Source organism: Vigna radiata, chromosome 9 (assembly GCF_000741045.1).
Source record: "Vigna radiata var. radiata cultivar VC1973A chromosome 9, Vradiata_ver6, whole genome shotgun sequence".
NCBI classification, from domain to species: domain Eukaryota; kingdom Viridiplantae; phylum Streptophyta; class Magnoliopsida; order Fabales; family Fabaceae; genus Vigna; species Vigna radiata.
Genome location: NC_028359.1, coordinates 10990857 through 11005842, shown reverse-complemented (window position 1 = coordinate 11005842; position 14986 = coordinate 10990857). Strand labels below are relative to the sequence as shown.

Below are 14986 nucleotides of genomic sequence, written 5' to 3'. Positions count from 1 at the left end.
AATGTAGCTTTGCCAAAAGATTTTACTTTACAGAACAAGTGGAAAGGATGCTGTAATGAATCATTAGTTTGGGATCCAAATTGAAATCTTGTCCAGTGAATAACTCTAATCTTGGCCAGTTGAAATATGCATAATGCTCTATGCCAGTTGCTGCTGGTTTCACTCCACCCTAATAACTAGCTACTGTATGTTATACATAAACGTTTCTGTTAATGAACAGAGAAATCAATTAAGAATTTCTAAACTTGATTAGGTAAGGTACTTGAACCATAATGAAAAGTCGTAAAGGATCCACGATCATACTTCACATCTTTCTAAACTGCAACACCGTGCCTCAATCGAAATCTAGTAACAAGGCAACAACGTCTTGCAAACCACACCACAGAGCGTTATGTTCCAATGAAAGAAAGAAAAAAGGGATTATGGCTTTCCGATTTTAGAAATTTAGGGTTCTAGGGATTACCAGTAATATCAACGAACAAAGCGATTACTTACCAGATGAACGAACTCTGTGAGTGTCATCTTCATCACGAGAAGAACGAGAGCGTACCGAGATTTGACCTTGTTTGGAGCTCGAAGAGGGTTTTGGTCTTGTTGTCAGCAACGAGCCACTCTTCGATCTGTCTCTTCTTCTTCTACACTCTCCTTCCATGCTTTGGCCAAGAACCCTAGAAGAAAGGTTTGCACTTGAGAACCCTATAAGATCTTCTGTGTCACTAAGCGAGAGGGAGGGAGTGCAAGTGCAATGCGAGATTGAATGAAAAAGATGACGAAGCTTGAGAGAGCGAACTGAAGGAGGAAGATGATGAAATGATTCGGTGAGAGTGAGATGGGTTTGCAAGAGGGAGGGAGCACGAGAGTCTTGGTGAATTCAGCGAGAGAAAGGAGCGCGAGAGTAAAGGGCGAAACATACTTGGGCGAGTAATATTTTCCATTACATACGGGGGATCCGTATAAATCATCCATATATAATATTTGCATTACATAGGGATTTAAATCCGTATGTAATAATCTGCAGATAAATGAGTATTTTTTTGTAGTGAAGCTGCCATAATTCCTTGCTTCGTAGGAAGTTTTCCATTGTCATGGACCAGAAATCATAATGGCCATCAAACCTAGGTATGGCTGGTTGCACAAATTTCTCTGAGGTAGACATCCTTTACACTCTCACTCTTGGATTGTTTATGATGCTCACACTTAATTTCTCACTCTCTGTATCAGGCGNACTTTCTCACTCACACTTAATTTCTTACTCTTTGTATCAGGCGCACTTTCTCACTCTCTGTATCAGGCCCCTTTAGAGCTCTGATGCCAAATATTAGAACTGAGGGTATATACTGCTCTGATAGAAAATAACAGAGGATAATACTTTATTTGATAATGAAAGATAGCTTATATAAGCTTTACAATGAAACTGAAAAAGTTAAAGTGCGCATACTGCACAGCAGATAAATAGGAGAAGTGACTAGACACTCCTAATATCTAGTTATTAAAAGACTGAGTCACCCTATAAAGTAGGGATCTTTTACTGACATGAAATTTAAACAACAAAATTAAACTTAATATTAACACCTTTTCCTTATCCACTACCAATAATTGCACATCTAACTTCTTAGTTTTTTAGAGTTAAAATATCAAACATATATCATCATATATTTATCTTGTTACTGCATCTCATAGCCTAGAACGTCTAAAGCTTTCAGAGAAGAGAATACAAGAAAAAAGAGAGAAGAAAAGCCTTGTTGAATATCCACTCTAAAGTTTGTCTCCATGCTCATAGCGTTTAAATGCACATGCTCAAAGAAGAAAAGAGAGAAAAATAGAGAGTCAATAAAAATCAAGTATTTTGCTCTGAGCTTGTACCATCTAACGCTTTCATCCAAAAAAAAAGAAATAGAACAATTATAAGAATTTAGGAATATTTTGTTTTGATTAAACATTCTCTCAATGAGAGTTATTATCTTTCTTGTAATCAAACAATTATTGTAAACCATGAGTGGTATAAGAATAGTCGGACTAGCTAGGATTTCCTAGGTGAATAAGGAATGGGTAAACTCGGACTAGTCAAGATTAATTAGGAGAACCAAGAGTGATTTATTATAATACTTGAACCATCCGTGTTAACTAGGGGAATTAGGAGTGGTTTATAATACTCGAATGACTCAAGATTGACTAAGGGACCAACAATGGTAATAATACTTGTAACGATGAATGTGTTAAACTTATTGTAATCTTTGATAAGATTAATGAAACCCCTTAAGAGTTCTTAAGGGAAAATTAGACATAGCTCGAGTAGAGTGAACCAATATCCTTATTTAGTATTCCTTTGAAAACTCATCAGACACCCTTTGCAAAAAAATTTAGAAAATACTATTCACCCTTTTCTCTAGTGTCTTCCTGTGTATTTCACCCTTAAAAGTTCTTAAGAGAGAATTAAACATAGTTCGAGTAGAGTGAACCAATATCCTTATTTAGTAATCCTTTGAAAACTCATCAAACACCCTTTGCAAAAAAATTTAGAAAATACTATTCACCCTTCTCTTTAGTGTCTTCCTGTGTATTTCACCCTTAAAAGTTTTTAAGAGAGAACTAGACATAGCTCGAGTAGAGTGAACCAATATCCTTATTTAGTAATCTTTTAAAAACTTATCAGACACCTTTTGCAAAAGAAATTAGAAAATACTATTCACCTTTTCTCTAGTGTCTTCATGTGTATTTCAGAAAGAGCTATGTGAGTGACTAGACCATAAGAGGACTAATCTTATCATACATTGATGGAGTTGTAGGTCTTTGGCTAAGCCAAGGACCTTGTTTACAATGGGCTGGTAAAGCCACAAGCTACATCTTGAATCTATCCTGGGTGTTACACGTGTAGAGTCTTTAAGATGTGCATGATTCAATCCATGCTCACTTTCGAAAAATAGATTCATGATACATGCATGCTCACATGATAATATGCTCATATGGCAAAATAAAGAATGACATGTAGTGCTAGCATTGTCATGATAAAAGTTTATAAGTTTTTGTGTTTTATTTATGTTAGCTTACACTTTTGTTTACGTTATATTACCATTCACACAACAACAATTTACCACGTCAGTGAAATAATGTCTGACATATAAGCAATGGAAGTGAAAAATGCATGGTGAAATTTTTGTAATTAAACAGTTAAGATTTGTGTTTGACTTGTAACTACAAGAAGTAAAAACAGGTTTATATCTGACACTTATAAGTCAAACGTAAATGTCTTAGTTAGATATTATTTAGTATCATGAAAAGGTACGAAATAAAATGTTGTGTAACGTCAAGTGCAAAAACAAAATATATAACAATGACATTAGTCACTTGCTTGTAAGCTCATATGGCTACAAGAACTCCTCAAAACTGAAATTTGAAGAACATTCTCAAATACAACTTTGTGTGACAACCAGACACCATTATTCATTCCCTCTAATATTGTTGTTCATAAGAAGATCAAACTTATTTTGAGATGTATTATTATTTTATAAGAAAAAATTATAATACGTAGATATCTGGCTAGATTTGTCAATCCTATTGAATAGCTAATATATTCACAAAATCTCTAAAAAAAATTGAGAATTGATTATTTTTTAATAAATTGAGCACATGTGAATTATGTACTTTAGCTTGGAAGGAAGTGTTGTAATCCTTACCTCAATAACAATATTCCCTATTTTTTTTTTAATTTCTTGCTATAAAGATCATTATAGATAACTCCAAGCTTCTTCCAACCTTCATCACGCTTTATAGCTTCTGCATCCTTTGCTGTCCATTTTCCATGTCTCAGTCATTTTGTAATTATTGTGAGCCATGGACGCCTTGTGAAAGCACTATATGTAAGGGACTCAAATTGGAATAATAAAATTCCATGAAACTAAACTATTCGAACTCTTTCATTGATACTAGTGAATTTTATACTACAAGAAAAAAGAAGTTATAGTCTCATCCGCTGTGGAAAAACGCTGATTAACGTCGGTTATTTTGGACTTCTAACGTCTACTAAACGACGTCATTTCTGGTGACGTCAATGGGACGTCGGACATGAATATAACCGACGTCTATAATGACGTCAGTCAGTGTCATGTCCGACGTCACTAAACGTCAAAGTAGGACTAATTGGATGTCTAAAGACATTATATAGACGTCGGTCTGAGGAATAATCGACGTCGAATAGGCACTAAAGGCTTCAAAAATGACACTAACTGACGTCTAAAAGGTACTATAGACGTCGGTGTATACATTAACCGAAGTCTAATACAGTGGTTGTGTTTTAGTGCAGTTTTGCTCCCGTCTTTGGATAGCCTAGTAGCACAATCTCCTTTTGCTAGTTTCCCCCAAAAAAAAGCTTGCGTCTTTTGAATTTCTTATGGCATTTCAATCCAAAACCGAACCTAGGTTGTTGCTTAGTTTCATTTTCATCCGCAAGAGGGAAAAATCACGGTGAAACGATAGCTAGGCAACGACCCAGGGTCGTTTTTAGGTTGAAACGACCTAAAAAAATTCACTAGACGTCGCTTTTTCTGGGAGGCAGCTAGCAAATGGAGAATGTGTTACTACGGTATCGTAAGAAAGGAACAAAACTGCACTAAAACACAACACAAAGAAAGCAAATTTTAATCAGTTGAACCAGAAGATAATCGATGAAAGACTAAACAAAGTTTAAACATAAGCATAAAAAAAAACCACCTAGGATGCAATGCCGGAAGAGAGAAAAAGAAGAGGAGGAAGACGATAAAGATATTAGAGACCATAATGCAATGCCGCAAGAGAGAAACAAGAGAAAAAAGAGAAGAGAGGAAGGTGATATCAGAAACTGAATGTCATGAAGAGTCTGCGGTTTATTTAAAATGAAATGGAACGTCGGTTGCTTGCGAAACCGACGTCTATAGTCACCTAGACGTTAGTTATCTAGCTATGTCCAAGATAACATCTGAACCGACTTTTTGAATGCCCATTAAACGTCAGCCTCCACGGGGAGCCGACGTCTAGGGCGCTGAACCGATTGACGTTTCATTTCCAGTCAGGGAAGTAGACTACAGTTGTGAAGGGGTACCGCCGTCTATAATAATATAGACGTCGGGTTTCTGCTGTCGAATGTGGAAATGCCTCGGAGTTTGATGCACATAATTAATTACCAGCACATAGACGTCGTGCACCCAGAAATGCGACGTCTATTTTGCCAAAATTTTTGTCTTTCCGCCTTTCAGACAGGCCATAAACGTCGGTTTTTGACAACCTGACGTCTAATCGCCTGGGAATCAGGTGACCAGCATTAACTGCACCCAAGTAGACGTCGGTCCCCCATCACAACCGACGTCAAATGCGCAGGAGAAGTCTGTCTTCTCGCCTACCTCATTACATTGGACGTCGGCTTACGGCAGAGCTGACGTGTACCGCTTAATAGACGTCGTATTAACTTGAAGTTGATGTCTAGGTTACCATCTTATTTACGGTAATGTCACCGGTCATCATATGACGTCGGTGGAGCTCTAACATATGTCTATGAGCTGACGTTAAACCGCGTTCTTCCACTAGTAATCTGACCATAGTTGTTTTTTTATCACAATAGCGTAATTTCTTTTTTATTTTTCAAAATAAATAACTTTTAAAAAATTAGATAATTTTTAAAAACAAATAACTTTTAGAAAAATATGTTAAGTTGATAAATTGATGACTCGACTTCCATGTGAAGAACTCGTACCAAGGCAATACTATTTTAATTCAAAGGATTTTTAAAGTTGAAGTCACATTAACATGACTATAATTCAAAATATGTTAAGTTGTTATCCAACACTACTATTAAAACTGAACTAAAATCATATCATTCTGATACAACTTTATTTAAAATGTGATGGATCGAAATTATACTAAATTAACACTTTAACTTAAAAATGTTTTGACCTAAAGTTATGCAATCTTGTTACAACTTTTTCTTAGTAAACTCGTCTCAAGATGATGCTACTTACTCATATTTGTAATTTTTTAAAATATTATTCATTTTAATAAATTTAGAATAAAAATGACAGTAATTTGGTAAAGAAAACGATCATAGTGGATACAAAGAAAGAAAAGCATAATACTCTTAAGGAAAGGGAAGACACTCCCTACCCTCTCTTTTCAATTATATCTCAATCTGGCCAAATCTTCTGTAAGCTTTGATCTTCTTACCCTTATCCTTTCACTCCTACGCAATCCTATCATATACTCTCACTCTTATTCGTTTTTACCTCCATATATCATTATGGTTCATTACATCGACTTTCTGTCAATTGATCCATTACACACTATATAGACAGCTGTCTTCTGAACTTCAAATCCTTTCTCAAAAATAATAAAAATCTCCAACTGGTCTCGACATCCCATATGTGATATCACGTCCTGCCAATCAACATCATTCAAGGAAGTTATTGTTTCTCGGTTGAATAACTGGATTGTGCACTTTGTGTAATTAACCATTAAGACACAAATAAGATATTGAGTTGGGTCTCCCAAGCGTGATAAATGCTCAACACACAAAATCATTCCATCCATGTCAAGATTGTCAGGCACGGTGAAATTGACTGAGTGTCCCTCATTCTCATAAACCAACCAACGAGGATTGTCACTAGGGAGAAAAACTGTACGAGTCTGTCTGCCTGTGAATCCCTGTAGCATGATAAAAATAGCTTAGTCATTTTGAAATGGCTCTGCTCATATGGACTTCTTCAATCATTTTACCATTCCAAAGTACAAAACACACAATTTAAGAAAATAACATATCATGCTGAATAGATTACAACATAATTCTCGTAAGTAATTCGCTTAGAAAGTGGAATTAGACCCAATTAAATACTACAAAACTTGCTGGTATGTGAAATTTTAATTTGAGAATTATGTAAAATTTCACATATTACAAGTTAATTTGAGATCTCCAACACTCATTCTTATTGAGGATTGCATATATCTAACATATTATGAATGCTTCAATAACTGTACGATGTTACGATAAGCTTTAAATTAGTTATATACTATAATTTAGTCATACTTCCACTTGACATAAAACTTCTAACAAATTCAATCAAATTTGGTTTAATAATTTTGGTGTGTATAAATCAGCCAATCATCAGGACACAGATCTTTCAACAGATAACTTTTTATTATCTATGTGAATATAACAAGTACGAGGCAAGCATTGCAAGAACAAGGTGGAAATCAACTTCTAGTGCTTGATATGAGTATGATCACTCGGCTTGTTGAGTATTAGAAAAAGGTATTTTAAATGAAGACAGATGGTTATAGAAGGGGAAGGTACAAAAAGAATGTTAGGATTAAAGTTACTTTGAATTTTTTTTAATGGAATGTTTCATGTTCTTAAAATTAAGAGCTAAAATGAATATAAAAAAGTAAGTAGATAAAGTAAAAAAGAGATGGAACCTCATCATAAATGCTTTTGCGGAGAGTATTGAAGACTTCTTCTTGATAACCTCCAAATTGAATCAAATATGGACTGAATGGATGGTTGGAAAGTTGTGTAGATGTAGTCCAATTTACACGACGAACTTGTTGAACTTCTTCCAAAAATGCTATTAGTGGATGAGGTATTGGATACTCCGTGACATAGTGTTGTACTAAAATAGTACGCAGATTTAAAATGCTTCTAAGGATTGGTGCTAGATCTACCAAATCATTATGCTTCACATTCATGGAAACTATAGATGATGAAATGCCACGAAAGGGACGAATACAATACAGGGGATTACAAGTATGGGACATCCAGCACAAAATGATAGAATGAAGAATAGTAAGTGATAATCCCTTTTCTTCGTCTACGTGTATATATCCAATGCTTTTTGAGCTTACAACTGAAATGGGAACTTGTTTCACAGCAGTATTTTCAGAAATTAGAATTTTCAAGGATTTCATGTCCAATATATCTTCTTTAAAGATGTCAATCTTCAGACAGCCAGACAGAATAAGACTTTTCAAAGATTTCAACTTATATGTCTCACTTGGGAGATTGCTTAGGTTTGTACAGCCTTTCAAATTTATTAGTAGAAGATTGTGTAAATCTCCAATCGATTGGTGTACCTTGCCCAAATTTACACAATGCTTGAGAATGAGCTTTTCAAGACTTGGTAATTTTGAAAAGTCAGGGGTTTCTGTCAAATACTTTGAATGACTAAGATTGAGGATTTTTAGGAACGGCAAAACCTACAAAAATATTTTCACAAAATAAAGGAAACCGTGATAAGTGACAATTGTTACAATTTTAATTACCCAATTAATATGAAAAGAAAATGGGATGTAATATACCGTGGGTTCTTTCCACACTAGTCTGAGATTACTGTGTTGGAAATCAATCACAATTGCACCTTCCAAGTAAAAGTCGTTAGGTATGTGCTCTAAAGAAAATCCTTTCCAGGAGATACATCTCAGTTGCTTAGAAAGACACCTATAATCTCCAGTCAGCTGTACATGATCAAGTTGCAAGAATCTCAACGTCTTCATTTTCTTAAAAGCATCAGCATCAGCTTTGAAGGAATCACTGTTTGTTAACTTACTGTTCAAAGACAATCCCAGAATAGCTTCTGTCCCCTGTAATGATTAGAGAAAATAAATAAATTTGGAAATCACTATTGTTAGCTCACTGGAAAATGAAACAGAAAGCAAAACACGGAAGTTTGAAAATGTTTTATAAAGAATGTACTCACAGTATTCTTGGTCAATACGTGACGTACATCCTTGAGAAACCACAATCTACTGCGTTTCCCAGGTTGCATTGTTGAAGTTTGACGCACGATCTCTCGTCCCATGTCCCGAAGCAAATGATGCATTCCAAGTTTATTGTTCTTTTCAATTTTTACAAGACCACGTTCTATAAGAACTTTTATTCCAATATCAGCACGTAGTCCACAGCCATTTAGTATCTCCGTGACATAGTCTCTCTCTTTACCAATAAAGAAACAGCATACATCAAGAAATATATCCTTTTCCATTTCACTACATAAGCCGTCAAAGCTTATTCTTAAGATGTTCTGAATTTGAGTATTGGGAATTATTTCTAGTTTTGACAATACACTTCTCCATTCATTCTCTGACCTCTTACTTAAATAAGAACCAAGGACTTCAAGAGCGAGTGGTAGTCCACCACAATAAGCAACGGCTGATCTTGCAAGATTATTTAATTCTGTTCTTGGTGTTGCTTTTCTAAAAGCATGCCAACTAAAAAGTTCAACCGAGTCATTTTCGTCCAGTTCATCCATCTCATAAACATAATCAACTTTTTGTTGATAAAGCAGGTCTAATTGTCTAGTCGTAATGATTATTACACTTCCCGCACGAAACCATTTACCGTTTCCACATAGGTTTTTTAATTGGTCTATCTCATTCACATCGTCAAGCACAATGAACAACTTTCTTCCTGAAAGACTGTTCTCGATCGTAGTTTTTTCCATCTCACCCTTCTCTATTTTCACATATTTAAGGACATCTGAAAGAAGTTGCTCTTGTAATTGAACAAGGCCTCTTCTGCCATCTGTTTGACAAACTTTTCTAATATCTTGAATGAAACTTTTATCACCAAATGTAAAAGGAATTTTATTGTAGATGGCTTTCGCTAAAGTAGTTTTACCCGATCCTCCCATTCCCCATATCCCTATCGTACAAAAATCCTTGGGTTGATTTTCAAACAATCCAATCACATTTTTCGCCTGGGTTTCTAATTCAACAGGAAATTTAGTTACAGGCAAGGCGCATTCTAATTTAGAGAGAACAGACTTAACAATTTCCTCCACTAGTTCAGCATCATTCCTTCCAGTTCAATAAATACAAAAAGACGCAAATGTTTAGATAAATATGCACTTTCAAGAGAGAAAAAAAAAATTAAAATTGAATTTTTAATTGCAGAAACCTGTATCGCATCTATTTGAACAAGTTTTCTCCTTTGTACATTTAGAAAAAGAAAAAAAAAAGATAGGTAAAATGTCCATAACAACTTAAAATTTTAAAGAAAATTATGAGAGAAGTTTTACACATTAATTTATATATAAATTAAGTTTTATATTATAAAAAATATATATATTTAATAAAAATATATTTGTAGAATTATTTTTTTGGTGAAAAAGTTTCCAAAGTATAGATTGATTTACCTGTGTTTGCTCTCATCCCAAGTAGGCAAATTTGCAACCCTGTTGAGAGCGCGACTCCCCGCAGAAGTGTATAGTATGATTGGATAGTTTAATCTTTCGCCCTAAAATAATTAATTTAATAAAATTATATTAATATTAAAAAATTAAAATTTTACTTTAAGTATAATCTTATAATTAATATAGTAAAAACATAATAAAAAATTAAAATTTTATTTTTCAAACATAATTTTATAATTAATTTAATAAAAAATTATTAATAGAAAGGTTTTTTAAATTCTTTTTACCTTAAAAGTAATATTTTACCTTCATCTGAGTCCACTTTACGGTCGTTTTTACTTTTCTCTTCGCACTTCTCTGTTCTGGCGATGAATTCTTTTTGAGTTCACCCTTCATCGGATAAAGTACATAGGATGATGAATCCATTTTGAGATCAAGTAGATCGGATGGGTCAATATCGTAAAACACGGGCATAACTATTAGGCCGTGATTTTCGTGACATTCAATGATTCTCAGAAGGTCTTCAACACACCGAGAAGATTCAATGTATGCTTTGGTGAAAACAACTATTCCAATCTGAAACCTTGTAATTGATGGCATAAACTTTTCCGACAGCATTTCCACAGCAATTAGGGAAGGTTTTACTCCAGCCTGTAAAAGGGAAGAACTCAGATGTGAAACGAAATTTCTATGGATGTCATCCCCCAAAAAATGGATGAAAACCTCGCCTGCGACTATGAATTTTGAGAAAATCGAAAGAGAAGAAGACACGTCCATAAAAAAAAAATCTGAGGTCAACTGAGGTCAATGGTTAGAAGAGAAAGCTATAATACAGAATAGAGATGAGATCTTTATAGCTGTTCACTGACTCTCTTTTTTTTTTTTTTGAAAAGTAAAGTCATGTATTGATCAAATTCAATTTCCTAAAAAACTCAGTTAAAAACATTATTGCTATCCACCCACCTTTGCCTTACATACTGCTAATATATTAAAAAAAAGTTCATATATTTTAAAATATTAAAATTAATATCATTCATTATGTGTTTTTTTTTCATGAAGTAATTTAACATTAAAATTATTGAAATTATCCATTTGGTATAAGTTCAAACAATTACAGTTTAAAATAAATTATATCAAAAGTGACATTTTTAATATTTGAAAGTCAAGTTAATATGATACAATTATCGAAATTGTATTATATTATTACATTGACACAGTTTATCTCAAATTATAACTTTTTTAGAATTTTTATTAAACTAATAATTTTGTATTAAATAATTTTAAGAAAAAAATCTTATATACTTTCTAAAAATGTAAAAGAAATACAAATTTATCCCTAAACTTTATGAATTAATGTTGGAGTAATTTTTAAAAAATAAATGTAGTGTCAAATTAATTTGTAAATAGTAGATGTTTAAGTGTGTATTTGTGCGTTGTATGTGATTAATTTGATTTAATTAGATTTTATTTAATAAATAATTAAATATTTAAATTAATGATATTTATTTTAATTTGAACTAACTTGAGATCCGTGCTTGTTATTGTTTGATTTTATTTTTTAAATTTGTATTAAGAAAACTAATATAATTATTACATTTAAATAAATAATTTATTTACATGATTGTATTTAACTATTATAATTATGTATAGTTATAAATATAACATTTAAATAGTAAAACTCTAGAAAATGGTATTTTAAAAGTAGTGATAGTCTAAAATATAGTGACTATAATAAGCTAGAAAATAGAGTATGAGAGATAGGTGTTTTAAAATAATGAGGCCGAGTATTTTAATATAAAAATTTATTTATATAGATAAAAATTTTTAAACTCGACTCATTACTTAAAACACATTCTTCTCTAAAACTTTTTTTTCTTTGTTTTCTCTCACATTTCTTTAAGAGTTCTTACTCTTGAGTCATATATTTGACGATCAGGAGGTGTATAATCGATCACAATGTCAAGGTCTACAATTTTAACTGATCAATTTCTGCCACAGAACAAGTAAGTTTTTACTCTTTTTTCTTCTCTTGTTCCTAATATGCTTTTAGAAGACATAAAGGGTCGTTGCATGTGTGATCATGCTTCTCCGACTCATGCTTTGTTCATCTAGAGTTCTAAAAACTTTGTCCGGTTCCAAATTGGTGTTTCGTATGTTCGTTTAGAGATTTCCTTGCGTTTCCAGTAATCAGTGGAATGTTCCTTAAGTTGAGTAGTTTTCTTGTGAGGTAAGGGAAGCTAGACCTTGTCTTAATTTGTGTTTGTATTATACATTTTGGTATATTTATAAGTTATAGACGATTTTAAGAAATTGGTATGATTGTGTATGCTATTTATGTTTAATGTATGATTTTTAATATTATGATGTTGTGTATATTTGGTATGGAGTGATTGTGATGTTTGATATTGTTATGATTCGATGTGATAAGGATGTTTTAGTGTTGGAAACTGAATTCAAAGTAGCACTAAGGGGAAAGGGTTAAATTCTTGAGTTTTAAATCTAAAAAGTAGGGTTTTCGTATGTGAGTTTGAGAATTTGGGACTGAGATGAGGAAATTAATGTCAAGGTAGTATCATGAGGTCATTTGGGACTTCTTGAAGGTATATGGTGATTCAAATCTAATGTGTAATGTAAAAGGTATTTCCTAGTTGAAGTTTTGATGTGTTTAGTGTAGCAAAAAACGGGTTGTGAGTAATAAGAATTGAAGGTAAGAGGTAGGGGTTGTCTTAAACAATTAGGAGTTGATTAGGAAGACTATTATGACTTATCTAGGTTGTCAAAAAATCTGGTGTAGAATGGGTTATGGGCATGTTAGAGGGAGTTATTAGGTATTTTTGGTAAAACATGAGGTTTTGCATAGTGAGATTTTGAACCAGCGAGTCTGAGAGTAAACTGAGATGTTGGAGTGAGTTATCTAGTGTGTTATGACTTATACATGATGTTAGTTTGCTGATATGGAAGTTAGAAAAGGTAGAATTGAGTTTGCAAAACTTAGATACGTGATATTGGGTTTTGGATTGTCATTTTGAGTTAGAGATATGTTTTCTAAAGTTTCATTGTGTTGTGGGAGAAGTGTACAAAGTGGTCTAAAAAGGGTTGGAGTTTGTTGATAGTACCTGAGCACCCAAATAGGGTGTTGAGCACCCGTTTCCAGCGGCACCAGGGTTGAGCGCCGGCCCTTGGGTGCCCAAGCACTATTGGGCACCAATACACCAGTTTTGGGGGGAGGGGTTTTAAGGGTTCTGGATATCAGTTTTGGACGTTTTTTAGGTCGTTGTGGGTTTTTAGACCCTTCCGGAGCTATTGGTGAGGGTTTCAAAGTTGTTTTCTTTGTCTGACGTGTGTTAATATATCATTAATTGTTGTATTCTAGCTTATCCTTTTTCTTGTGATAGTTTTTGTACGTTCTTTGTTTCTTTTCTTTGCTATGATCATCCGGTAGGTGTGAGCAAAGGGAGATGAGATTGCTTTGGAGCAATCCTTAAAGGGAGATGTTGAATTTTATTGCACAAGAATATTTTTTCTTATTATCCAATAAAAAAGAGGTAGTTTTTATAAAAATTAGTATAATGATTTTGTACAAATTTTTAAAAATGGTAGGTAATTTATATTTACAGTTATTATTTCTAAAGAATATATAAATATTGGTTTTATAAAAAGTTATTCAAAATGATTTTTTAATTATAATCATATTTTAAATACATAAAGTTGAAAATATACTATATATTAAATTTGTTCAGGCTTAAGTATAAGATAATTTTGAAAGAAAAAAAAATGTTCAAAATAAATCATTTTTTATAAGTTCAGAAATTGCTTATATTTGAATATAATAGTAAGAACGTATTTTTTTTTTAATCCTTCCATGTTTCGAAAGTTCTTATGAGTTTTGATAAACTATTTAAAAAATATTATGTATAAATAAGTTTTTAACTTAATCTTAGTTTTGACATCTAAAAAATATAATAAGCATGTGTTTCACTTTAGAAAAAATGACTTTTTTTCAAAAAAAAATCATTCATAAAAATTAAAAAAGTTATTATTTTTATAAAACAATACTAATATAACATAAACATTTTCGTGTATCAAATTGAATAAAAATAAACATAATTTTATAAAATTAAAAAAAAAAAACTAATGTAAATATAATTGTATAATTTGATTCGGGAATATAGGACTAGAACGTGGCGAGAGAACTTTTGAATATATTAAAATAAAATAATCAGTATATATTTATGAGTTGATCCTAATCTATAAGGCTTGATGAATATTTAACTCTCTAGACTTTTTTTAATAAAAGACGTTTTTAATCATGTGAACTTTTTAATCTCAACCATATGGACTACAACCAAATTTTATAAATTGAGGTAATTGGACAAGTCTAATCATAACCGTTGATGGACCCAATTGACAACTAAGCAATTTGATCACTTGGCTACATCTGAATTTAAGAAGAAAAAGTGTATACGTTATTTACGAACTTAACATTATCCATCCCCTCCTTAACCATAGGAAGTGGTTCTGTTCTTATCTCAAACTCAGAAAGTAATTCTCCTCCTTTAGAGCAGAAGTCCCCTATCGGTATAATTCACAAACAATGTTGAATCAATCCTTCTTCATTCCTTAGATTAAGGAACAAGGCAGGATCACAATAGCAACATATAAAATGCAATTGAAATTCAGAACCATTAAATCAACACCAACTAACAACACACAAAGGCAAAATTTAGAAAAACTAAATGATGCTTCTGAAACAACTGATTTTATTTAAGGCACTGTAATAACAGAGTGTAGTATAGGCGTATGGAAAATATGTATATTCAACAGCAATACAACTGCAATAA

General features: G+C 32.7%; 1 protein-coding gene across 1 annotated transcript; it reads right to left on the bottom strand.

The window, feature by feature from the left end:
- Positions 1-7479: 7479 nt before the first annotated feature.
- LOC106773320 (TMV resistance protein N) lies at positions 7480-10961 on the bottom strand. Its single transcript, XM_022786411.1, has 6 exons — positions 10452-10961; positions 10149-10249; positions 8712-9810; positions 8562-8595; positions 8314-8469; positions 7480-8211 (listed from the first exon to the last, which is right to left on the bottom strand). The coding sequence occupies exons 1-5, from the start codon at positions 10920-10922 to the stop codon at positions 8453-8455; spliced, it is 1722 nt and encodes a 573-aa protein (XP_022642132.1). The 5' UTR covers positions 10923-10961; the 3' UTR covers positions 7480-8211; positions 8314-8452.
- Between the last annotated feature and the right edge of the window lie 4025 nt (positions 10962-14986).

Coding starts and splice junctions, on each gene's coding strand:
- LOC106773320 (XM_022786411.1), bottom strand. CDS start 10,922: ATGGACGTGTCTTCTTCTCTTTCGATTTTCTCAAAATTCATAGTCGCA. Junction 10,250..10,451: donor TAAAGTGGACTCAGATGAAG/GTAAAATATTAC, acceptor TAATTATTTTAG/GGCGAAAGATTAAACTATCC. Junction 8,596..8,711: donor ACGTATTGACCAAGAATACT/GTGAGTACATTC, acceptor TAATCATTACAG/GGGACAGAAGCTATTCTGGG.